The following is a 25,841-nucleotide window of genomic DNA, read 5'->3' as shown; positions in this document are numbered from 1 at the left end:
AAAGGAAAAAAAAAATGGCTCCTGCCAATAAAGACCTTACTATCTGATTAGGGTTGCTGATTAAGGGGATTGTTCCCCTGAACATCAGTTGAGGGTGAGAACAAACATTGTATTAAATACCACAAGAAGAATTTTGTGAAACCTTTATTGTTTAATTATTTTCACAAGATGTATTACTTCACTTTTAAGAAGCAACTATTTTCATTAAATATAAAAGTATATGTTTTCAGCTGTTAAAGAATCGTTGACTACAGATCTGCAAACAAGAAAAGAAAAAGATACTTCAAATGAAAACCGACAAAAATTAAGAATATTTTATCAGGTAAACATAGCTGACCCTTCTTTTTTAAGTAATCACGAGATGCCTTGGTTTTGCATGTTATATCTGAAATATTTTGGCATATTTAAATAAAAAGAATGCCTCTGACTTGATTTCCCTTTTAAATTGTTTTAACTATTTTTAAAGGTAATATTGAAACAAAATAACTTGAGATATGTAAGTGGAGATTTGCTGTTCTTCTTTTTGTCTTCTGTTATTTTTAAAGTTCCTTTATAACAACAATACAAGACAGCAAACTGAAGCAAGAGATGACCTGCATTGCCCTTGGTGCACTCTGAACTGCCGCAAACTTTACAGCTTGCTCAAACATCTTAAACTCTGCCATAGCAGGTTTATCTTCAACTATGTGGTGAGTGACTTTCATCTTTTCTTACTCATAATATATTATACATTATAATACAATTTGACTTTCAGAAATTGTACTTTGTGCAAAATACCAAAATCTCTACACTGATGGATTGCTTATGCATGAATTAACAGTGAATGAATGATTCAGAGTTTATGTATATTTGCACAGTACACCTATAATGACTCACATAATCCTCACACCAGCTCTGAATTAAGTGGTAATTTCCTTATCCTTGCTCAGTCAAGAAATCATTTGTACGAAGTTACCAAGCCAGTAAATGGCACAGCCAGGATTATAACACAGATCTTTTTGACTCCAGGTCTTCTGACTTCCTGTTCACCATGCTGGTATGCCTAGCGTATTTTAGTTTTTGAAACATTAAGAACCCACAAGTACTTTTTAGTTAATTAAGTTGGAAGGATAGGTATTTAAGTTAGGATAATTAATATTTTCTTTTCCTAAACACCTTGCCATTTTTGTTACAGTATCATCCAAAAGGTGCTAGGATAGATGTTTCTATCAACGAGTGTTATGATGGCTCCTATGCAGGAAATCCTCAGGATATTCATCGCCAACCTGGATTTGCTTTTAGTCGCAATGGACCAGTAAAGAGAACACCTATCACACACATTCTTGTGTGCAGGTAGGTAAAAAAGTCATACGACAAAAATTTATTCTGACTTCTATTGATGATGTTGGAGGAATAAAGGGAAGCCAGACAAAGCTACATTTAGGTGGGAATCCTTATTTCAGTATTAGCTAAGTCTCTGGGGTGGTATACTGCTGTGTAACCCTCCCTCGGCTCCTGTTTCTACAGAGGTTTTCTCACTTGCTCCTTACAGCTTTTTCCTGTGTTGTTAATGTTGCTACTGCTCTAGTGGTTATAGGGGGATTCAAGTGTCTCCCAGTGGAAGTTTGTGTGTGCATACCTAGGTAGAAACCTGTAGGAATGGAATGTACTCTATTTGGGGGGTGTGAGCCTTCTCTGTGTTACTTAACATTACATCAACATTGCTTTTCATTAGGCCAAAACGAACAAAAGCAAGCATGTCTGAATTTCTTGAATCTGAAGATGGAGAAGTGGAACAGCAACGAACATACAGTAGTGGACACAATCGCCTGTATTTCCATAGTGATACTTGTTTACCTCTCCGTCCACAAGAAATGGAAGTAGATAGTGAAGATGAAAAAGATCCTGAATGGCTAAGAGAAAAAACCATTACTGTAATTATTATTATTATTATTGTTGCTGTTATCATCATCATCATCGTTGACAATGACTTTAGAATTTTATGATTAAATGATTTTTGTTTGAAAACTAATAATTGTTTAATATGAATTACATTTTGATTTAGTGTAAAGGAGCTTTTTCTAAATTAAGGAATTCAGGAATCTACAATTTTTATAATTGTGTCATTTTAACAGTAACCAACTAAAGGAAATACAGATTTTCTTCTTGTGATTCTGTATTGTGTTTTTTCATTTTATTTAAAGGTAACTATTGTCATAACATAGAATTTCCCTTTTAAAGTTACTACCTAAACAGATGATTTTAAGAAACATTGCCACTTTGCTATATAAATAAGTTGTGGTATTTTTAGTTGCAAAAAATTGTTTTTGACATTCTCACAATTTTTTCTTAGAAATACCAATTATACTTACTCTGTATCTAACAGATATTTTTTCTTTTTCCCTTTTTTCTTTTTAAAGCAAATTGAGGAATTTTCTGATGTTAATGAAGGAGAGAAAGAAGTGATGAAACTCTGGAATCTCCATGTCATGAAGCATGGGTAGGGTATTTCTAAATTCAGATATTCCACTTCCTTTACGTTCTTTTTGTTGCTTCACATTCTATAAATCTGTTAGAATCTTACTTAAAATTCTGTTTAGATATAATTTGTCCTAAATATCCTAATTCAAGTATTATAAAGAAAAAATGGTTATCCTCAAAGAATGTTTAAGGAAGGTGCTAGCTCCATCTAACAGCAGGTTTTTATTTAATGTCCTTTTTTAAAAAAAAAATAATCCAATGTTTATTCCTTTTATTGCTAGGGGATACATAAATAATATGCCATGTGCTACACACCTGGAATTCCTGGAAACTATCACACTTATTGCCACAATTTTTAAAAATTGCTTATTCAGAATAAAATATAAGCAGCTTTTCTGATTTCTTATTACCATTTCATAAAGCTCAAGGTAGAACGATCCTTATTTCTTGTGCCTTTGTGGCTGAAGCATTGTTTTTCCTGCAGATCTGCTTCCTTCCCTATGTGAACTTTTACCTGTCAGTACATATATTTTTCTTCTCTACCTTCATTAGTATTAGATCCTCATATAAGGCTTTCTTGTATAGCACAAGCAATGTAAGGTTTTTTCATTTATAGTTAAATGAAATAAGTGGGAGAGGGCACTTTTGTTTCCTTACTCTTGGGGAGTGAAGAGGAGTTGGTACATAACTTCTAGTCCAGATGTCTGGGTGCATGGCCTATAGCCTTTTTTTTTGTAAACTGCTTTGAGCTAAGAGTAGTCTTCACATTTTTAGTGGGTTGTAAAAAATTAAAAAGAGGAAGACAACAGAGATCATATATGGCTTGCAAAGCCTAAAATATTTACTATCTAGCCTTTTACAGAAAATATTTGCCTGATCCCTGGTCTAGTCACTAAAACTCAGTTATGAGTAAAGTATGTATATGGAAGCTTGCCTGAAATCTGTTTTTCCTTTTGTCCTGATATGCCAGTTTCAAGATAGAATTTTAGTCAGATTACTTAATTGAGTTCTGTTTTAATTCCTGATCGAAATCTGTTAGCGTAACAACTACTGGGTTCATGATACACTGGCATTACAGACTGGCAGGTATTTGGTAAACTATTTGGATTTTATCAGATCTGCAGGCAGGCTTTTACAGGCTCTGTTAGAGTCTCAAGTTTCAGTGGGTAACTGAGCAGCCTTCTCCAATTTTAATTTGCTTCTCTCAAATTTTATTCATTGCTTTCCACCAAAACAATCACACTGTACCACATTTGTTGTGACATCTTCATCTTTTCCGAGGTTTACCATGAACTGAATGTAGAGGAAACACTGCTTCTGATATAGGAAACTGAGAGAATAGTATTATATAGTTAATAAAAGTGGTGCTGGCAAGAGAATATATTTTATACTTTTAACTGCTGAGTTCCTAATTTCGTTAGGAAAACCAGAAATGACATCTATTTAAGTTCTGGTTAAATTAAATGTTTAAATTTCTAAGACTGTAAGCTCATTCAGGTGATTGAATCTCAGACTCACTATAGTTTTACTACTTGTTAAGTCATCACTTAACTGGATTTGGATATAGTCTTAATGTTCTATAATGGTTATCACTGTGGCATTTGACAGAAATGCTTTGTATTGCTATTGATGTTTTGTGTTGTTTTTATTAAATAGGTTTATTGCTGACAATCAAATGAATCATGCCTGTATGCTGTTTGTAGAAAACTATGGACAGAAAATAATTAAGAAGAATTTATGTCGAAACTTCATGCTTCATCTAGTCAGCATGCATGACTTTAACCTTATTAGCATAATGTCAATAGATAAAGCTGTTACCAAGCTCCGTGAAATGCAACAAAAATTAGAAAAAGGAGAATCTGCTTCCCCTGCAAATGAAGAAATCACTGAAGAACAAAATGGGACAGCAAATGGCTTTAGTGAAATTAACTCAAAAGAGAAAGCTTTGGAAACAGATGGTGTCTCAGGGGTTTCAAAACAGAGCAAAAAACAAAAACTCTGAAAAGGCCTAACCCCATGTTATGGACAAACACTGAAATTTCATTCTAGGGAGTTCAGCCTCTAGGAAAGAGTCTTGTTTTTGTTTTTAATCATAAGTTCCAAACAGGCACTGTCAGATGAAGTAAATGATTTCAACAAGGATATTTTTATCAGGGTTCTATTTCTCTTCATTATGCAGCATTACATGTATATCAGTTTTATTGATGTCATTAAAACATTCTCAAGTTTGAGCATGAAAAGCAATACTTCAAAGAAAGTATTTTTAACTTCAACAGTTGTCTTACGAAATATATTGACTTGATAATCGAGAAATTATTTCATATATTTAAATTACAATGTTTTTTTGCAGTTGTGACTGGCTGTTTTTCTACTTTGTAATTGTGAGACATTTTCTTGGGGAGGGAAAATTGGAAAATTTAGAAATTGAAGATTTTTGTGAAATTATGTTGCATTACTATTTGCAGTCAAACCTTGATCCTTGATTTTGAAATCATTTATCAATTTGGAATGAAAAATTGTGACATAAGATATTTTACATGATGTAAGTTCATTTTACAATTTAAAAATAGCACTTCTTCATCTTACGCCTGTTTGGGAGCATGTTAATTTTTCACATTGTCAATGGTGAAATGTCATGTTGGCTTATAAGGTTACTGACCATCCATTTGTTTTTATGTGGATAATTTTGGTGCATTGCTCACCCAGTATATTTTTTTAAACTTGAACATTTTGCTGGGTTTTTTTGTTTCTTGTTTTTCTTTCCCAATTAGGTAATCACATGGAAAATTCAGCTGTCCATATCTCTTCATTAGGATTGTAAACCAAGGGAAGAATGAGTTCGAGGTTTTTAAGATGCCACTTTTGAGGGAGGAAATGTTCTTATAAAAATGAACCAGAAAATGCTATAACTTTTTTTTTTTCTTCACAAGGATGTCTTCGTAATGTATTTCACGATTAGAATATCCAATACAGATAAGCTGACTTGAATCGTTTTGAGCAATTTTGCCCTGTGTTATATGTGTCTTATGCACATATTTGCAGTTGGATTTTCTCCAACAGAAAGTGGTTTCACTACTGGCACATTAACAAGCACCAATAGAGTTTTTGGTCCAACTCCAAGCACTGTGGTTGAGTAACATCACCTCAATTTTTTATTATCCTTAAAGATAAATGCATTTTCATATTCTTTATTTATAAAGGATCAATGCTGCTGTAAATACAGGTATTTTTAATTTTTTTATTTCATTCCACCACCATCAGATGCAGTTCCCTATTTTGTTTAATGAAGGGATATATAAGCTTTCTAATGGTGTCTTCAGAAATTTATAAAATGTAAATACTGATTTGATTGGTCTTTGAGATGTGTTTAACTGTGAGGCTATTTAACTAATAGTGTGGATGTGATTTGTCATCCAGTATTAAGTTCTTAGTCATTGATTTTTGTGTTAAAAAAAAAAAAAATAGGAAAGAGGGAAACTGCAGCTTTCATTACAGACTCCTTAATTGGTAAGCTCTCCAAATGCTGAGTTACAGTAAACTCTGATTATGCCTCTGGATAGTGGATTTCGAGCATTTTTCTCGGGCTTTAATTTGCTAATAAAGCTGTGCACATATGTAAAAAGAAAAAAAATAGATTATTTTAGGGGAGATGTAGGTGTAGAATTATTGCTTATGTCATTTCTTAAGCAGTTATGCTCTTAAATGCTTAAAAGAAGGCTAGCATTGTTTGCACAAAAAGTTGGTGATTCCCTCCCCCAAATAGTAATGAAATTACTTCTGTTGAGTAAACTTTTTATGTCATCTTATAATAAAAGCTGAAAAAATCCCTTTGTTTCTATTTATAAAAAAAAAAAAATTCTTTTCTATATGTACCCTTGTTAAGAGATTTTGAAGAAATCATGTAAGATGATAAAGCATTTGAATGGTACAGTAGATGTAAAAAAAAAAATTCAGTTTAAAAGAACGTTTGTTTTTACATTAAATGTTTATTTGAAATCAAATGATTTTGTACATAAAGTTCAATAATATAAAAGCTGTATTCTGTTTTGTTTTTGTTTTTTATTATTATGCATTGTCAATACATGCACAAAAATTTGGGCTCGGCTAAGATAGTAAGGATCCAAAAAAATTACACCCGTCAGAGCTAATAAGAAATTAAGAGAAAAATTAATGTGAAATCCTGCTTTCAGTTCTAGTAACATCAGTTGCAACTAGTATGTTATTTATGGTATTACATAAATATTTTAAAATTTATATTCCAGAGTAATGTCAATATTAGTTAACCTAATGTTAATCCATCTTTGGTTTTTTCATTTTCTTTTGAATGAAAAAGAATTTATCGTGGCCTTCAAAAAGCCCATAGATTAAGAGTGGGATACAAATGATAACGTAAAACAATATATTATATAATAAAATTGTATGCTACATTCTGTGAGGTCAATAGTTTGTTGAAATAATTAACTTAGAAGAGTTGAGGGAAACTTTACAGAAGTGTTGACAATTCCACTGTGCTTGCTTTATTTACAAGTAATAGCTTGCCTGTATACATGTTGCTTTGTATTCTTTGAGCTGAGCACCCCTCTGCTTCCAAAGCTCACTGTGTGTGTTTCGTTTAAGCACCTGTTTCCTTTTCATTAGACTGCTAAGTCAGTCTCACTGGCCTTAGTACTGTGTCATGGTCTTAGTTGGTGTTCAGACATTTGCCACATGAACTGAAGGCTTTACATGCCATGCTAAGCGACTGGATTTCAGGCAGTAGGAAGTATTTGGAGATTTACTGCACAGACATGACACAAACCCATTTGTGTTATAGGTGAGCCATGGTTACAAGAATTTGGGAGGGGAGAAGCTCTACAGAGGGAGTATCACTAGAATGCTGTTGTAGTCCTCCAGGTAAAATATCCAACTATTAGAACACTGCCCGTCGTGAAGTAAGTGCCCAAGAAGTAATCACTGAGTGGTGTTTGTTTCAGTGTGAAGGAATGAAAATGAACTAATACGCAGTGACAAAGCCGAAGGAGGAGAGTTTCAAAAAGGAAACAGTAGTGCTGTAACAAAATGAGTACGATATCACCTTCAAGGGAGTTTAGTGATAGAAAACAGGTTTAATGAGCCTAGTAAATGGAAAATGAGTTGGAGAAGTTCAACATGAAGATGTGAAAAATGGGGCCATAGGAAGAGGGAAACAGGCAAAGGAAGAGACCGGGGAGAGTGGATGGGAAGGTTGAGTATGTATACTGAGGAAGACACAGAGAGGACCAAAGATGCAAGTTACCAGAAAAAGGAAGGAATGAGATCAAGAACACAGATGGATTTAGCCTGCTAATAATACTGTTGGTAAAAAATGGGGAAGTGGGTACTCAGGACATTTCTGGTGGGAAAATAAATTAGTACAATCTCTGGAGACAGCAATTTGGTACTTCCCATGAAAATCACAATGCATTTAACCTTTGCCCCAACAATTTCATCTTCAGGAATTTAATCCTACAGATAAACTGGAACACATGTACACCGACAAACTGTGACCACTGTTGAAAAGAGCAGATTAGACACAAGTCATCAGTAGGAGACTGGTTAAGTAAGTTATAATCCATATAAGTGGAATATACAGCCATATAAAGGGGATCGGGAAGGTTTGTTTTTAACCAATGCGGAACAAATGCCAAGATATAAGTTCCATTTTTTAAAAATTTGAAAAGTTAATATATGCCCATATTTGCTTGGGTTACAGAATATGACTAAAAGGATACACAAAAGCAACTGCTTTCAGAGAAGATGGCTGGATGAAAGGACAGATAGGAAGGTGGCTTTTCACTGTGCCACTTCTGAAATCTAAATGTACTGCCTATTTTCTGTAGTTCTTATATTTTAAAAATCTAAAAAAATAGATAAGGGAGTTCAAGAAGAGGGATGATTTCTCACTGGGAACCAGGTATAATGGATAAGTGGTTAGCACAGAATTGGAACATAGTAAATTTGTATTAAGTAAGATGGGAAGTTCACTGTGAAAAAATAGTTTCTAAACATTCAATTTATATTTTCTGTTTGTTAATCTAAATAGTATGCTGATCTTAGAAAAGGGGAAATACATGAGGTTTTATTAACTATACCAAGTACCATATTAAAACGGATCATTGACGGTTCCCAGTTGTTGACAGTGTAAAAATCGTATTCTTCCTCCCTGATCTGAATTCACTATGTTTTCAGTCTTATCTCTCACGTATGCAGTCTCCCCTCCAACCAGGTGAGATACCAGAGTACAGCATGGTACACACCATGCATTCTGGTGTTCTCTGTACACAGTCTACAATCCAGTTTCTGGAGCATATTCTATTCCTATGTACTACTTGTACAAGTGTAAGGTTGATTTTTATACAGAGGTAAAAATTCACTCAAGTACATTCTTAGGCAAACAAGATTGCTACTGAAGTGTCACATGGATGAATCACGTTATAACGTTGGTTCTAGAGAACAGGGTGGCTATCTCCTGGACTACTATATTTCATCTGTTCTCTTTTCCCATTTCTGACTACCATCCTATCCACATGGCAAAGCTTCAACCAGGGGCTACCTGCAAGTGCACCATCTCCTGGAATCATATTTCTGTCCATGCTACCCCATTCTTTTTCAGAACCCAAATAGCTTCCACCTGCTCTTGTAGCATGCTACCACTAGCAGCCGTTCTGTCAATCATCTGTGAATGTGTGCCAGCACTTGTCCCAAGCGCTGGGAATGAGAAGTTGAATAAGACTCAGATCCTGTTTCAAGGATTCTCCCAGTCCCCATGGATCAAAACTACAGTCGCTTCTTTCTCCTCCTGTCCCTAAACAATCATATACCTCTTTGCTAGATTTATTGCTCATTACTCCAGAGAAGGGGTGAAGTTATACAGATATCAGAATAAAACCTTTTTATATTTTGAGACAAATTTATGAATCACCTAATACAAGTACCTAGAACGTAACAGGGGTCCAATAAATCTTAGCTTCTTCACTAATTCAACTAAGATTTTCTTCTGAATGGATCCTGTCTATCCCTATTTCTCATCTGGGGGGCTGGTTCTTCTGTGCACCCCTGTAGGGAAAGGACCAAGGTTGCCATGTGGGTAATTAGCCTTAAGGAGCCTTACTTATTCGTTAAATACTTCCTGGGCGCCTACTATGGCCTTTGCCTTAAGCTAAGCATGAGGATAAAAAGATGAATAAGCCAGACATTGTTCCTGTCCTCATGAATCTTAAATTCCAGAGAGGGAAACATTCCCTCATGTTTTAGTAAGCCGTATTTCCAAGTGTCTAATCTCCAATTGGTGCCCTGAGACATCGGGTAGTGTGGACAGAGGGTATTCTGGTAGAAGAACTGATAGTCGATAGTCTTGGATTTGAATGCCAACTTTGGTGCCTTTGCAGCTTCAAAACTCATAGTTACTTACCGACACTGAGTTTGTTTCTTCAACTGTAAAATGGGCTTAAAATGCCCCCTTCAACAAGGGATCTAGCACAGTAACCTGCTCTTGGTTAGCATGACTGTTTCCTTTCCCGATGGCCACACGGTTTTGCCAACTTCAATCCTCAGCTCTCACTGCTAAAGAAAAACCATACGCTTGCTCCCTCTTCCACAAGCTGTTTTAAGAACATGGAGAAGTCTCCTGAGATTACATTAACAAAGTCTAATTCTCTACAAAACTGCAAGTTTTCTAACATTGCCTTATGTAAGACTAATGAATAGAAGTGACACAGAAAGGTCACTTTTCATTTAATCAACATGAAATTCCATGAGAGATAGGCTTTTGTGAGAGATTAGTTTTATTTTGCTGAATATGGTTTTTGTTTTTTAAAAAGAAAAGTACTGGTCTTAGTTCAAAAGTATTTATCATATATATGGGAAATATATTTCCCATATATCAGGAATTGTAGAGTAGTAAGTAGATCCCAGCCTTTCGGATTTCAGAGACCAGTAATATACGTTCAAAAATTTTTTGACTTTTTGTCAGATAAGATTTATGAACAAAACAAGCAAACCTGACATCTACTGTCACTTTCATGTTATAGAAGGACACAGTACAAAAAGCAAGAAGGATAATTTCAGAATAAAAGATAGTCTTTCAAAGAAAATTTAGATTTACAAAATAAATTACTACGGAGACTGGACTTTTGGTTACTTTGGAGGAGTTACTCCCAAATCTGCCTTCATAACAGAATAATTTCATTTCTTTAAAAAAAAAAAAGTGAGCGCCACTAGTACCAATTAAATCAGAATTTTTGCTGTTTTTAAAAGCTCTCCAGGAAATTCTAACGTGCAAGCAGGATTGAGAATAATTGCTACAGAAGATACAAAAGCTCAAGGAATTTATAATCTAGTGGGTTTAAAGTAAGTGTCAGAAATTCATCTACCCATAGGGTCAGCAGTTAAATGAGCTATGTAGCTGAGTGTTATACCAACCTAGGAAGACAGAATAAAAAGATACCACAGTCTTCCAAAGAGAAAAAACATACAACCTACAAACAAATGGGCACCAGAACGGCATCAACTTTTGGTTGTATCCTAGGTGACAACAGAGCAATGCATTCAAATTCTGAGGGGAAATGATCTCCAACCTAGAATTCTTAATGAGTCACAGTCAAATGTAGGATGAAGAGATTTTCAGACCTCTACCTTTCAAAATATTTACCTCTTGGGCACCCTTTCTCAGGAAATGGAGGAAGTGCTCCACTAAAATAAAGGAATAATCCAAGAAGGAGGAAGACATGGGACACAGGAAACAAGTAATGCAGCAGTAGATCTGAGCTGAGCAAACTATCCATTCTGACACTGGTTGATTTACATACGTATGGCAAGTTCTGTACCAGTTTAGGAGATACCTAAATGAGTGTGTGACCGTCAATCACAGTTGTCTCAATAGTTTGTTCTCAATAATTGAATAAATCTCACTTCTTGAACTAAATCCTTCACATTTAACACAGGAGCTAGATGCTTACTTTGCTCCCTCTGCAGGAAAACCCCTCATAAGAGACGTATTTACCTTTCATCTCTACTTCTGTTTTTGTTTTGATATTAAAATCTATTATATAGCTTCAGAATTTATGCTTCTGAGAAGATGGAATAGCATAATTTCCCTATTCCTCCTGCTAAGTACAACCAAAAACCCTGGAAAAAATATAAAACAAACATAAGAAGATTCTGACAGATGGCCGAGGAACCTCAAAACTCAAGGAACTCAGTACTGTGCGTTCCTAGGGTTCTCTTGTCTTACGTATCTCAGACTTGGGGCTGAAGAAGCCAGCAACATGGAAATACCAACAGACACAGACAAAACCCCAACAAAAGCCTGCTCTCTGTAGCCAAAGGACCAGGAAGGTGGCAGCCTAGCAAGACAGAAACTTACAGCCAACCACCACTCCACTCCAGCCAAACACCATCGTCAGGGTTGAATGGCGCTGGCCCACAAAAAGACATGTCCACACCAGAACCTGTGATAGTGATTTTATTTGGAAAAAGGGTCTTTGAAGATATAAATATATATCTTCTTTGAAGATATAAATTGAGGACCTTGAGATCATCCTGGATTATCTGACTGGGTCCTAAATCCAAGAGAAATGTCCTTTTAAGAGACCAAAGGAGGGAATACCCTGGTGGTCCGGGGGTTAGTTAGGACTGCCGCAGCCCAGCTAAAAACAAAGCCCAAAGGCCATGGGAAGACAGAGACTGGAGTTATGCAGCAACAAGTCAAGGAATGCCTGCGGCCACTAGAAGCTTCCAGAGACAAGGATTCTCCCCTAGACCCTTTGGAGGGAGTACAGTCTTGCCAATATATATGTTATATATGTATATATAACTTATTCATTTTATATACATATGGATCCTCCCACTTAAAAGTGAAGATGACTTTTCTCCCTCTACTTAAAAAAGTAAACCTGAATTAATTAAATCTCATGAAAGAAAAAAATACACACATATACCTTTTAGTTTTTTATTTTGTTTCAGACAGTTGGACGAGGCATCTACATTCTAGCACATCTTCTTAACAGTCACTAAGCAAGTGAAAAACAGCTTACTTATAATATAAAAAGGCAAGGGGAAAAGGTCATGATTGTCTAATAGGGAACTGGAATCCCCAAATAAATTATCTCACAAAAATATCAAACTTGCTTTTCCACTTTTCTGTTAAAAATGAAAAAAAAATTCACATTAAAGAAAAAAGATCTTAAGCTGTTATATAGCAAGATAATCATTTTTACATCCTAAGTCCTTCAAATAAATATTTTAAACAAATTTAAGTTTTCCAAAAAATAGGTCAAGTATTTACCCTACATTTGTTTGGTCCACTAAAAGACCATTTATGAAACTGACATGAAACTGGACTGCAGCTCAGACCCTAGGAAGAACAACATGCACGTCACTGAGGCTGGATATGCACCTGTGCATATTTCAAACATGGGACATGGCTAACACTGCTGTGCATACTACTTCCATAAGTAGTTTTACCCTGTAAAAACCCTCTAGCCTATTGTGAATTGAACTGCAAGGAAAGAACAAAAGAAAACACGTTGCCTGTTGTAGACATTTGCTCAGTAATTTTTTTTTTTTTTTTTTTTTTTTGCGGTACGCGGGCCTCTCACTGCTGTGGCCTCTCCCGTCGCGGAGCACAGGCTCCGGACGCGCAGGCTCAGCGGCCATGGCTCATGGGCCCAGCCGTTCCGCAGCATATGGGATCTTCCCGGACCGGGGCACGAACCCGTGTCCCCTGCATCGGCAGGCGGACTCTCAACCACTGCGCCACCAGGGAAGCCCAGTAATTTTTTAAAATACAAAAATTATCATGCTTTTGGGACTTAAAGATTCCTGAACATGAGATAAAATTCAATACTGCTTACAAATCCCTGAATATGAAGAGCATATTCAACACTCCTGTGGAGAACACACAAGAGAGTGTACATTACAGCGTACATGGTGGCACGTTCTACCTGGTCTCTTCTTGCCTATTCATTCTAGAGTCTTGGATGGCCTTGGATCTTTAAAAGATAAAGATTTAATAAAAAAAAAAAAGTTACGTTACATTTTTGTGTTCTTACAGCCAACTTTAAAAAGAAGTACAGTGGAAAGGTACATAGGGCTGTCTATATCGCCTCACACTTTTAAAAGCCAATTTGATTTTTATTGTGATGTGATATTCCAATTAACACTATGCTAAAAATAAAATGGATTGCATTACTGTTTTGTCCACAATATTCACGCCTCTTATTGCTAAGATATTGGAAAATAAATCCAGTAAATAATTTCTGTTTCCAATGACTTAACTGAGAGATGAATCTAACCATTTTTAAGCCAATGACAACTGAACTGGGCTGAGGAAAGCTATGTGAAACCCCTGCAAACCCAAAGCCAATCATCTGAAAATCTAGAATACCAGCACTTTCCACCCAGGATAGAAAAACGAGCATCCAAAGTAAAGAGAACCACAAGACTGATCGAGCAACCAATCAAACACCACTTCTCTGTTATTTGAGCTAATAGTTACTCGAAGCTTGATGTTTCCGCCTTCGTTATTATTGCTGGATCCTAGAGTCACAGCTTCAATGTCAAATGTGACAGTGGACCCAGAAGTAACTGCGGGCAACTGATTAGTCATTTCTTTTCCATTTACAAAAACTGCACCTAAAATGTTAAGGTAAAGAGTCATTCATATGTGAGCAATAACTAAGAATGGAAACAAGATTCTAGATTATTGGTGATACAGCTAATTTCCTAATTCAGATAAAGAAAACATTTTGGAATGCCAACTGGTCAAAGATAAATGCAGTTAAATATGTTCATTAATCCCCATCCCCAAGGCAGAAGAAGAAGTTAAAGCTTTAATAACTTTTTAGAGTTCTGGTCCAGGGTTCCACTCTTGAAATACAGACCATGAGTTTCCCATATGGATGGCATCAAAAGAAACTTGACTCCTTTATAAAATTACATCCTGTGGAACAAGATTGTTTCACATGGAATAAACAAGAATCTTGTGCTACCTACTGTTTGACCCACACAGCAAAATATTAATACATCTTGGCAGTGATTTTTAAAAGTGTGATTACTGCAAAGTAAGGGACCAAAGAACACTACAGATGTAAACTCTCTCCCCGTTTCCCTAATCTACGCCGAATTTATGTTGTCTAATCTATGTTGAATTCAGATCACCCAGGCACACCGAATCCAGGGGTAAACCGCCTGGTGAAAATCCCAGCTCAATCACCTCCAAGCTATGTGAGTTTAAGCCAGCTACTTCACCTCTCTGTGGCTGTTTTTATCAACTACAAAATGGATATAATACTACTCCTCACTTCAAAAAGCTGTTAAAAGGATTAAATAATGTGTTATTTTTAAAGGGTATAGAATAAGGCCTGGTACATAGCAGCCACATAGATATGCCATTAAGACCTAAACTTTTTCATCTTCTGCTATAATGTGTGATATCGAAACTGATTCAAATCTTACTACAGTGAATCATAGATTTCAAAGAGAACGGCAGTAATTTCCCTCTTACCATTTGTACTAATGCAAACTGCTTGATCCCGCTGCAGGGAGTCGTATCCGTTCTGTTTTTCTGCACACACTCCTATACTGTCTCTTCTGTCTGGCTGTCCCACAGTTTCAACTCTGTCAATGAGGTAGAAAGGTCATTTAATCTTTTTTACTTAATGTGATATCTGATGCTTAAAAAGAGCCATCTCATCACAATTACTCTTAAGAACAGCTAACGATGATTCAGGCAGGACTTCCTGAATTCCAGGCACTGTTCTAAAAACTCTGTGTCTATTTGTCTATCTATAAATCATCTCATTCAGTTCACATAACAACCCATGATGTAGGTACTATTAGTATCATACCCAGTTTATACATGAGGAGACTGAGGCACACACAAAAAAATAAGGTTAAATAAACTGATGCTGATCACCTAGCTGAGTGGTGGAACTAGGACATGAACTCGAGCATTCTGACTGCAGAGTCGACGTTAACTATTTGTAACTATGACAGCACATTTCTATTCTATATTCTGGCTCTAGACGTGTAGAAAATGTGTCATATTTGCCATTATAATGAATGTGACCACTACTGCCATCACCTAAACCTTCAGTATGAGAGTCTATGCAATGATTAGATTACTGTTTATCAAGAATTTAAAAACAAACATTATCATCTTTTTCAAAAGAGGATAATACAGTTATGGACATATTTTGGTTGCAGAACTTCATACATAGAAAGTTTAAGCATTTCCTTTTGTGTTTTAGTCTCAAATAATACATCATCATGTACTCTAGAAATGGGAAACTTAGATATAGAGGTCAATCTACATCCCTATTACCAGGGTCATCTTTCCCTGCATTCCAGAAAGCCAGACTTTGCAAGGACAGGAAAAGAAAAATTAGCAAGGAGCAGAATGTAGATTTATCAAGGGAAGATGAGATTATTTATACTCAACGTGGCCTCAAAATGTTTTTCTTTGTAAAGTGGCAAACATACAGGTTCATAGTAAACATGTGGGTGCGTTTCTTAAGTCATTTCACTTCTAAACCAGCAGCATAAAGAAGTACGGGGAGGAGGAAAACGATGTCAGCAAATACAGCAGAATTGTACGTCCCAGGACTCATTCTACCACAGAAACACCACTTTCAAAACGATATACAGACCAAAATACCTTTATGAGATTTCCAGAATCCAGTTAAAAAGTCCCAAAGGAGCACAAAGCTGAAAACAGCTGTACTGAAATGGATAAGAAGAGCAATTTCACTGGCCCCACGTCAACCCCTCTTCCAGGCTACCACAGTTTGGCACCAGGCAAGAACAGCCCAACTCCTGACTTTTCCTTGAGAAAGGAATCACAGGAGTGGAGTATGCCTCCAGCATTCTAGCTCTTTGGAAGGTGGCCTGAAGGACGGGTTTCTGACATGACTCATTTGGAGCACTGACAGAACTGGCATAGCACAGATGCCTGAATGCTGCAAAGGCCAAAGAAAAGTGAGGGGTGGCATCCTGCAGGCAGTGCAATTTGGCATGGGAGGGAAGGAAAAGAGGAAAACTTGCTTCTGGTGTGCTAACTTTTCACAGAGCTGCTCAAAGGAATCGTATCTGTCTCACCTCATGGGGAGCCAGCATACCCTGGAGGCCTGAGAGAGAGCGAAGGCACCCTGCTGCTGTAGCACCAGAGAACTTGCAGTGCCACAAACAGGCACCAGAGGGAGCAAAAGATTATGAGCTCCTAAAAAACCATCAAGCTTCTCTAACTGAGAAATTGCACACATAAGCCCAGAGAAGTCAGATCCCACCAGAAAAGGTTTCAGAGGCCCCCCGGATCTTTAGCTGGGCTCATGTGTGAGGGTCTTCTCCTGTATGAAGCAAGGCCATAAAGATTTGGAAAGGTGGCTGTTTTTCCATACGTGCAGATCCCAACACAAAATTATGAAACATGAAGAAACAGGGAAACCTGGCTCAGACAGGAAAAAAAAAAAAAAAGAGATCTTCAGAAAATTATCCTAATGAAATAGAGGTATATGAATTATCTGACAAACAATTCAAAATATCCATCATAAAGATGCTCTACAGGCTCAAGAAAATGAGGCATGAACAAAATTAGAAAACCTACAGAGACAGAAAATTTTAAAAATAACTGAACACATTTTGGAACTGAAGAATACAATAACTGAAAAGTTCATGAGAGGAATTCAATATCACACTTAAGCGGAAGAAAAAAACATCAAACTTGAAGGCAGGTCGTTTGAAATACCCCAACCAGAAGAACAAAAGGAAAAAAGAATGAGAGTGAAGAAATTTTAAGAGACTTATGAGAGAAGAGAGAGGAAAAGGGGCAGAATGTTTAAAGAAATAATGGCCAAAAATTCCCCAAATTTGGGGAAGGAAATGGACTTTCAGATTCAAGAAGCCTAAAGAACTCCAAAGAGGATGAACCCAAGGAATCACACTGAAACTCACTACAATCAAATTGTCAGAAGTCAAAGACTGAGAATTTCGAAAACAGCAAGAGAAAAGTGACTTGTCATGTACAATGGAACTCACATAAGACTAACAGTGTATTTCTAATGAGAAATCTTACAGGTCAGAAAGGAGTGAGATGATATATTCAAAGTGATTAAAGAAAAAAACCTACCAACCAAAAATACAATACTCAGCAAAATTGTCCTTTAAACATGAGAAAAAAATAAAGACATTCCTACATAAACAATAGCTGAGGGAGTTCATCACCACTAAACCTGCCTTATAAGAAATGCTAGGAGGAGTTCTTCAAGTTAGAACAAGACGACACTAAACACAACATGAAAGTATGTGAAAATATAAAGCTCACTGGTAAAAGTATATAGGCAAATAAATACTGTAATACTTTAACAGTGGTGCATAAATCACTTTTAATTTTGGTGTAGAAATTAAAAGACAAAAGTGTAAAAAATATAACTATAAAAATATGTCAGGGCTTCCCTGGTGGCGCAGTGGTCGAGAGTCCTCCTGCTGATGCAGGGGACACAGGTTCGTGCCCCAGTCCGGGAAGATCCCACATGCCGCGGAGCGGCTGGGTCCGTGAGCCATGGCCGCTGAGCCTGCGCATCTGGAGCCTGTGCTCCGTGACGCAAGAGGCCACAGCAGTGAGAGGTCCATGTACCGCAAAAAAAATATATATATATATGTCAATGAATAAGCAATATAAAAACTATGTAATTTGTGACATCAATAATAAGTGTGGAGGAGGAAGAAGTAAAAGTGTAGAGTATATGTATTCAATTGATGCTAAGTTGCTGTCAGCTTAAAATAGATTGTTATAACTACAAGATGTTTTATGTAAGCCCTAGGATAACTACAAAGAAAATACTCATAGAAGATACACTAAAGAAAACGAGAAAGGAATCAAAGCACATCATTACAAAAAAATCAGTGAAACGTGGGCTTCCCTGGTGGTGCAGTGGTTAAGAATCTGCCTGCCAATGCAGGGGACACGGGTTCGAGCCCTGGTCCGGGAAGATCCCACATGCCATGGAGCAACTAAGACCATGCACCATAACTACTGAGCCTGCGCTCTAGAGCCCACGAGCCACAACTACCGAGCCCACGCGCCACAACTACTGAAGCCTGCATGCCTAGAGCCTGTGCTCTGCAACAAGAGAAGCCACTGCAATGAGAAGCCTGGGCACCGCAATGAAGAGTAGCCCCCACTTGCCACAACTAGAGAAAGCCCTCGCACAGCAATGAAGACCCAACGCAGCCAAAAATAAATAATAAATAAATTTATTTTAAAAAAAGAAAAAAGAAAAAATAACCAAACTACGTTGGTTTTTTGAAATGAGCATCAAAATTGACAGACTTAGCTAGATTAACTAAGAAAAAGAAAGATAACATACAAATAAAGTCAGAAATGAAAGAGGAGACATTATAACCAATTCCAGAGAAATAAAAAGGATTATAAGAGACTCTTATGAATAATATATACTAGGAAATTGGATAATCTAGAAGAAATGGATAAACTTCTACGAATATACAACCTACCAAGACTGAATCATAAAGAAACAGCAAATCTGAACAGACTTACAGCTAGAAAGTAGATTGGATCAGTAATCAACCACATCCCAAGACCATCAGTAAACAACAGCCCAGGACCAAGTGGCCTCACTGGTGAATTCTACCAAATAATTAAAGAAGAATAAATAACAAACCTTCTCAAACTCTTCAAAAAAAACTAAGGAGGAGGGAATACTTCCAATCTTATTTTATGAGGCTAACGTTATCCTGAAACCGAAGTCAGAGAAAGACACTACAAGAAAACAAAACTACAGGCCAACAACTCTGCTGACAATAGATGTAAAAATAAAAATCCTAAACGAAGTACCAGCACTCTCGGTGAGAATGTAAATTTTTTCAACCACTATGTAAAACGGTATGGAGGTTCTTCACAAAATTAAAAATAGAACCACCACATGATCCAGCAATCCCACTTCTGGGTATATATACAAAAGAATTCAAGGCACTGAGAAGAACACAATATTACTTCTATAATATTTCTGCTGAAGATGCATAACCTGAATCTAACCACCAGGAAACAGAAAAACCCAAACTGAGGGATATTCTATAAAATACCAGACGTATACTCTTAAAAAATGCCAATATCTGGGCTTCCCTGGTGGCCCAGTGGTTGAGGGTCTGCCTGCCGATGCAGGGGACATGGGTTCGTGCCCCGGTCCGGGAGGATCCCACATGCTGCAGAGCGGCTGGGCCCATGAGCCATGGCCGCTGAGCCTGCGCATCCGGAGCCTGTGCTCCGCAACGGGAGGGACCACAACAGTGAGAGGCCCGCGTACCGCAAAAAAAAAAAAAAAAAAAAAAGCCAATATCATAAAATTTAAGAGAGACAGAGAAACTGTTCCAGATTAAAAGAGACATAACAAATGAATATAACACATGATCCAAGATCTTTTTTTTCTGTAAAGGACATTAATTGGGACAACTAAATCTGGTAAGGTCTGTAGGTTAGATAATAGTATATCAATGTTAATTTTCTGATTTTGATAATCTCTTTTTACAAAATACTCACAGAAAATGATTTGGGAAGAAAAAGTAGAGGACTTCCCTGGCAGTCCAGTGGCTAAGAATCCATGCTTCCACTGCAGGGGGCATGGGTTCAATCCCTGGTTGGGGAAGATCCCGCATGCCACGTGGTGCAGTCAAAAAAAAAAATAAAAAAACGTAGAGAGAAAAATGATGAAGCAAATATTGAGGCATCTGGGTGAAAGGTATTTGGGAATTCTCTGTACTATTCTTGCCATTCTTCTGTAAGTCTGAAATCATGTTTATAAAGATTTTAAAAATACACAAAATACTACTGGATAAATATATACATAGAGAGAGAGAGATGTGGGAAACACAAGATACCTGAATTTTATCCCTAACATCCCTAATGTTGTTTCCTAAAAAATAAAAACCTGCTAGTATTATTAATTATAGATGGAAGACAGCAGTTACTTGTGTTTAGTATTGTGTGATGAAATATTTGGCTTGATCCTGGCAGGTAACCTTTAAACCACTGCAATTTCCCAAGTGATAGGAGTGTCTTTGTTATTATTGGGTCCCTCAGACCACATTTGATAGTTTATACTAATGAGGTGCTCAAGGTGGGCCCCTAGATAGTTTATGCTAACAAAATGACTCAGGATGGGAACAGGTCACTCCAGAAAGACCAATCATATGATTACAGGGTTGAGGCTCTGAGCTACATGATGTCAGCCTATTCTCCTAGGAGGGCATGGGAGGTGGATATTGAGTTAGGTGGGGAATGATTTAATCAACCATGCCTCCACAATAAAATCCCAATAAAAACTCTGGACACCAAAGCTTGAGTGAGCTTTCCTGGTTCGTAGTACTCTGAGTACTGTCATGCCAAAAGGCCTTGCATCCCTGAGATGTATGCTTTGTCTTTGGAATCCTCCCAGATCTCACACTATGAGTTCCTCCCTTTGGCAGGTTCTGATTTATATATCCTTCTGCTATAATAAAACTGTAATCATAAGTGAAGTGCTTTCTTTCTTTCTTTCTTTTTTTTTTTTTTTTGCCGTACTCGGGCCTCTTACTGTTGCGGCCACTCCCGTTGCAGAGCACAGGCTCCGGACGCGCAGGCTCAGTGGCCATGGCTCACAGGCCCAGCCGCTCCGCGGCATGTGGGATCCTCCCGGACCGGGGCACGAACCCATGTCCCCCGCATCAGCAGGCGGACTCTCAACCACTGTGCCACCAGGGAAGCCCCTCTTTCTTTCTTTTTAATATTTATTTATTTAGCTGAGCCAGGTCTTAGTCGGAACAGGCGGGCTCTTTTAGTTGCAGCATGCGGGCTCTTAGTTCCCTGACCAGGGATCAAACCCGAGTCTCCTGCATTGGAGAGCGGAGTCTTAACCACCCGACCACCAGGGAAGTCCAGTGAAGTGCTTTCTTAAGCTGTGTGAGTCATCCTAGCAAATTATAAAACCTGAGCATTGGCCCTGGGGACCCCTGAACTTGCAGCTGGTATCTGAAGTGAGGGCAATCTTTTAGAGGACTGTGCTCTCAACCTTGAGTTTGGCTAGCTCATTGCAAGTGTACATTTTTTTCTGTGATTAAACTTTTTAAATAAATAATTAACACAAGTAAAATTTCTTGAAATTAACTAAAATCCTGGGAAGAAGGAAAAAAAACTCCTTATTTGAATAAATCACAAAATTGTTCCTAAAAGCATCTTACTTAGCAGCATTTGATAAATAAGACAAGCCTGGCATTAAAAGCTTATAAAAGTTTCTCTGAATATAAAATGAACCACGAAAGTAAAGAGCTAATTTGCCTTAACAAAGAATTATTTTCACAGCTCACTAAGAAATAGAATGGAAGTTTAAAATCTTTGAATTTTTCCCCCCTTTGGCCACACCGCACGGCTTGTGGGATCTTAGTTCCCCGATCAGGGATTGAACCTGGGGACCCGGCAGCAAAAGCTTCAAGTCCTAACCACTGGACTTCCTGCCAGGGAAGTCCCTAAAATCTTTGAATTTTTAAATTGCAAGACAAGTAGTGAGGACATTATTTCCTAAAAAACTACCCAAGTGGTTCTCTCACATAAACAAGTCCTATAAGAAACTCTGCCATAGGGGCTTCCCTGGTGGCGCAGTGGTTGCGAGTCCGCCTGCCGATGCAGGGGACACGGCTTCGTGCCCCGGTCCGGGAAGATCCCACGTGCTGCGGAGCGTCTGGGCCCGTGAGCCATGGCCGCTGAGCCTGCGCGTCCTGAGCCTGTGCTCCGCAACAGGAGAGGCCACAACAGTGAGAGGCCCGCGTACCGCAAAAGAAAAAAAAAAAAAAAAAGAAACTCTGCCATAAATCATCCAAATATAAAAAGTATATAAAAAAAGAAAAATGGTATACAAAATAACTCATAGTAGGGTACAGTGACCTCGGAGATACAATTAATAAAAAAAATCAATTTATGCACAAGTTGGTAGGAATGCATCCATTACATAGAGTCATGTAGAAAGTTCTAGGTGATAATTTTTCTCAAAGGTAAAGTATTCTGAGAAAGAACATGGTTCAGAACAAAAAGGAAAAATTTCGATGGCAGCAAGAAAGTTAATCTATTCCTACTACTCTGGCACTTTGGCTAACTGACTGGATTTAAGTGGCAAATTCTCATATAATCTCAAACTTCCTTCTTCTCACAATGAACACCTGGAGCAAAGATCCAAAAATTCAGTTGCTTGGCTAATATATCATAATATATTATGAAAAATATCCAAGTTTATGATAAATGTAAGAAAGAAAATGAAAATATTATTATGTCCTACAGCTACAAATTAGGTAAAAACAGTAATACTGAATACTGACAAGGATGCAGTGACATCAGTCAGGACCCTCACACACTGCTGGGAAGACTGCAAGTGCTTCCAGGAACACAGCTAGTTGGCCTGTGTCACTAACAGGAAACTAGCCCAAGGAATAAAGAATAAGCCATATGTCAAAAAAGAGGGTCATAGCACAGCTTGACCTGTCAGGAAAAAGAAAGAGAAGGAAGGGATGTCTTATCAAGTCATAGTAAACAAGGATTTTTGATATAGAAATATACTCCTTACTATACAAATCCTAAAATAGCTTTTATCCTCTCTTAAAATGAAACTGATAGTCTTATATCTATTATAGAAATTGAAAATCTTCCAACAAAAAAAAATTCCAGGATAGCGAATTCACTGGTGAACTCTACCAAACATTTAAGAAATAATACCAATTCTCACAAACAGTTCTAAGAAATAAAAGAGGAAGAAATACTTCCCACCTCACTTTATGAGGCTAGCAATTACCCTGATACCAAAGACATCATAAGAAAAAACAGACAGATATCTCTCTTCTGAAGAGACATAAAAATCCTCAAAAAAATATAAAAGTTAAATTTAGCAACATATATAAAGAATAATACATGGTCAAATGGGGTTTCTCATGGAAATGCAAAGCTGATCCAATGTTAAAAAAATCTATCGTAACCATATCAACAGAAGAAAAACCATATGATTATCTTAATAGATATATAAAAATAATTTGACAAAATTAAACATCCATTTATAGATAAAACTCTCAGCAAACTAAGAATAGAAGGGGACTTCCTTAACCTTATAGAGGGTGTCTACAAAAGAACCCTACAGCTAGCATCATACTTAATGTGAAAGACTGAATATATTCCTGCTAAGATCTGGAATAAGACAAGGATGTCTGCTTTCAACACTGCTACTCAAAATTATACTTCCTAGCCAGTGTAACAAGACAAGAAAAAAATTGCAAAACACTGGTGGAAGCCATTTTTTAAAAAACTAAATGAAGATGGCAATTCCCTGGAAGTCCAATGGTTAGGACTCAGTGCTTTCACTGCTGCGGGCCTGGGTTTGATCCCTGGTTGCGGAACCAAGATCCCACATGCCACTCAGTGTGGCCAGAAAAAAAAAAAAAAAAAACTAAGTGAAGGGTGACTTTCAGATTTACAGCTCTACAGCCTGTCCTCCATTGCTATAGGAAGGTCCTGCCTTATAATGTGGCTCTTCTGTGAAGCCACATCTCCTTTGACACTCAAAAACGTAATCTGGTTCAAAAGAGTTTCTATTGCCAGACCTCAGTTCTCTTCAAAGGCTGCTTATAAACTACTCTCCACTGTCACCAAGGGACACAGTCCTTGCTTCCTAAGATGATGCACTGTGACTCCCCTGGACATTTTTCCCACCTTTTCTCTCTGCTTCCTCAAGAACACGCAAGCACTGTTCAGTCTTGGCCCCGTTTATAGTCTTAGGGTGGAGTCTTCTCCTTGTGGGACTGAATATTTGGAGATTTCTGAGACTGGACAGCAAACTCATGATTTCCAGGCTAGTTGTGTCTTAGGGGGCCTTTACAGCTAATTTGGAATTTGAGTTTTCTGTATTTCTTAGTTCTGTTGAAAAAGTACTTATGGGTCCCTACCCCCCACCTCTTTATTTCTCCAAAAAGTTTCCAGTAGTGGAAAAATTCAGAACTATGGTGCTACTATGCATCTATTGGTCCCCAAAGATCCAATCTCTCTTTTGAACCCACTCTAATCAAGCTTCCCTCCACCACAGCTCCCCTGAAACTGTTCATGTCAGGGTCACCAATCCACGTCCACGCTGCAAACCCAAAGGCCAATTCTCAGTCCTTTTCTAATCTGTTGGGTCAGCAACATTTGACATAATTGACCGCTACTTCCTCTTGGAAACACTTCCTTTGCTTGGCTTCAGGACACCACGTTCTCCCACTTTTCCCGTCTACCTCACTTGCTGCTACTCCTCAGAATCCTTTGCTGGTTCTTTCCTCCCCAAAAGCTAAATGTTAAGAGTTCCCCAGTGTCCTCTCCCTATACTCATTCCCTGGCTAATCTCATGCAGTCTCACGGCTCTAAACACACATCTATATGTTAAAAACTCTCAAATTAATATCTCCAGTCTGGTCTTTTCCACTGAACTCCCGATTTGTATATCTGACTGTCTCTACCCCCCATTTTCACTTATATGTCTAATAAGGAACTCAAATTAATTTGTGAAAGAACTGATATTCACCCATAAATAGGCTCCTTATAAGGCCTTACCTACCTCAGTAAATGACAATTCTACCCTAAGTTACTTAGTCCAAAAACCCTGAGGTTACACTTGACTCCTTTCTCATACCTCACAACCAACCTGTCAATAAATCTCATCAGTTCTTCCTTCAAAATAAATCCAGATTCTGACCACTTATCATTACCTCAACTGCTCCATCCTGGTCCAAGCCACCATTAGCCATCACCAAGATTAATACTGGAATGCTGAATACAGCCTTCCCTTCATTTCTGGTAATATTTTTGCTCCTCCTCTCCAGCCTCCTAAATGGTCTCCTTCCAGCCTGTACCGCTGTACAGACTATTTTCCACCCAGCAGCCAAAATGACTTATAAAACATAAGTCATATCACATCATTCATTTGCTCAATGTCCTCCAATGGCCTTCCAACTCACTCTAAGTCCAAGCAGAGTCCTACAGGGCTAGACTGCTAGGATTTGCATCTCAGCATTACTATGAAGAATCTGTACAACCTCAGGCAGGTGGTTTAATCTTTTTACATCTCAGTTTCCTCATCTATAAAATGTGTCTACCTCCTGAGCATGTAATGAGGATTTACAGACATTAACTCAATACTTAAGAAGTAACACACAGTAGGGTTTGACAAAGGTGAGCTGGCTGTTATTATTTTGTAGCCTAGCTCAACTCGTGAATTCATGAAAAGTCAAATGCAGAGCATGACTCCCAAGACAATGAAATGTGAACCTGACTTGGTTTTACTTGGTGAAGACTTTTGTTGGAAAAAGGA

The 25,841-nt window shown here is 37.6% G+C and overlaps 2 protein-coding genes across 2 annotated transcripts in view; one reads left to right on the top strand and one right to left on the bottom strand.

The window, feature by feature from the left end:
- The window catches only part of SUZ12 (SUZ12 polycomb repressive complex 2 subunit), a 41,317-nt gene extending 32,741 nt beyond the window's left edge, over positions 1–8,576 (top strand). The window contains exons 11-16 of the mRNA XM_059997095.1: positions 231–322; positions 546–689; positions 1,175–1,332; positions 1,715–1,913; positions 2,400–2,479; positions 4,117–8,576. Of these exons, the coding sequence (XP_059853078.1) occupies positions 231–322; positions 546–689; positions 1,175–1,332; positions 1,715–1,913; positions 2,400–2,479; positions 4,117–4,462 (1,019 nt within the window). The 3' untranslated portion in view covers positions 4,463–8,576. The remainder of the gene's footprint in view (positions 1–230; positions 323–545; positions 690–1,174; positions 1,333–1,714; positions 1,914–2,399; positions 2,480–4,116) is intronic.
- A 4,444-nt stretch (positions 8,577–13,020) lies between these two features.
- Positions 13,021–25,841, bottom strand: part of CRLF3 (cytokine receptor like factor 3) — a 36,375-nt gene continuing 23,554 nt past the window's right edge. Inside the window, exons 7-8 of the mRNA XM_059997096.1 lie at positions 14,984–15,096; positions 13,021–14,112 (exon numbers count right to left, since the gene is read on the bottom strand). Of these exons, the coding sequence (XP_059853079.1) occupies positions 13,856–14,112; positions 14,984–15,096 (370 nt within the window). The 3' untranslated portion in view covers positions 13,021–13,855. The remainder of the gene's footprint in view (positions 14,113–14,983; positions 15,097–25,841) is intronic.

This window comes from Delphinus delphis, chromosome 19, assembly GCF_949987515.2.
Source record: "Delphinus delphis chromosome 19, mDelDel1.2, whole genome shotgun sequence".
Taxonomy (NCBI): domain Eukaryota; kingdom Metazoa; phylum Chordata; class Mammalia; order Artiodactyla; family Delphinidae; genus Delphinus; species Delphinus delphis.
The sequence above is the reverse complement of the archived record's forward strand: the minus strand, read 5'-3'. Positions and strand labels throughout refer to the sequence as shown.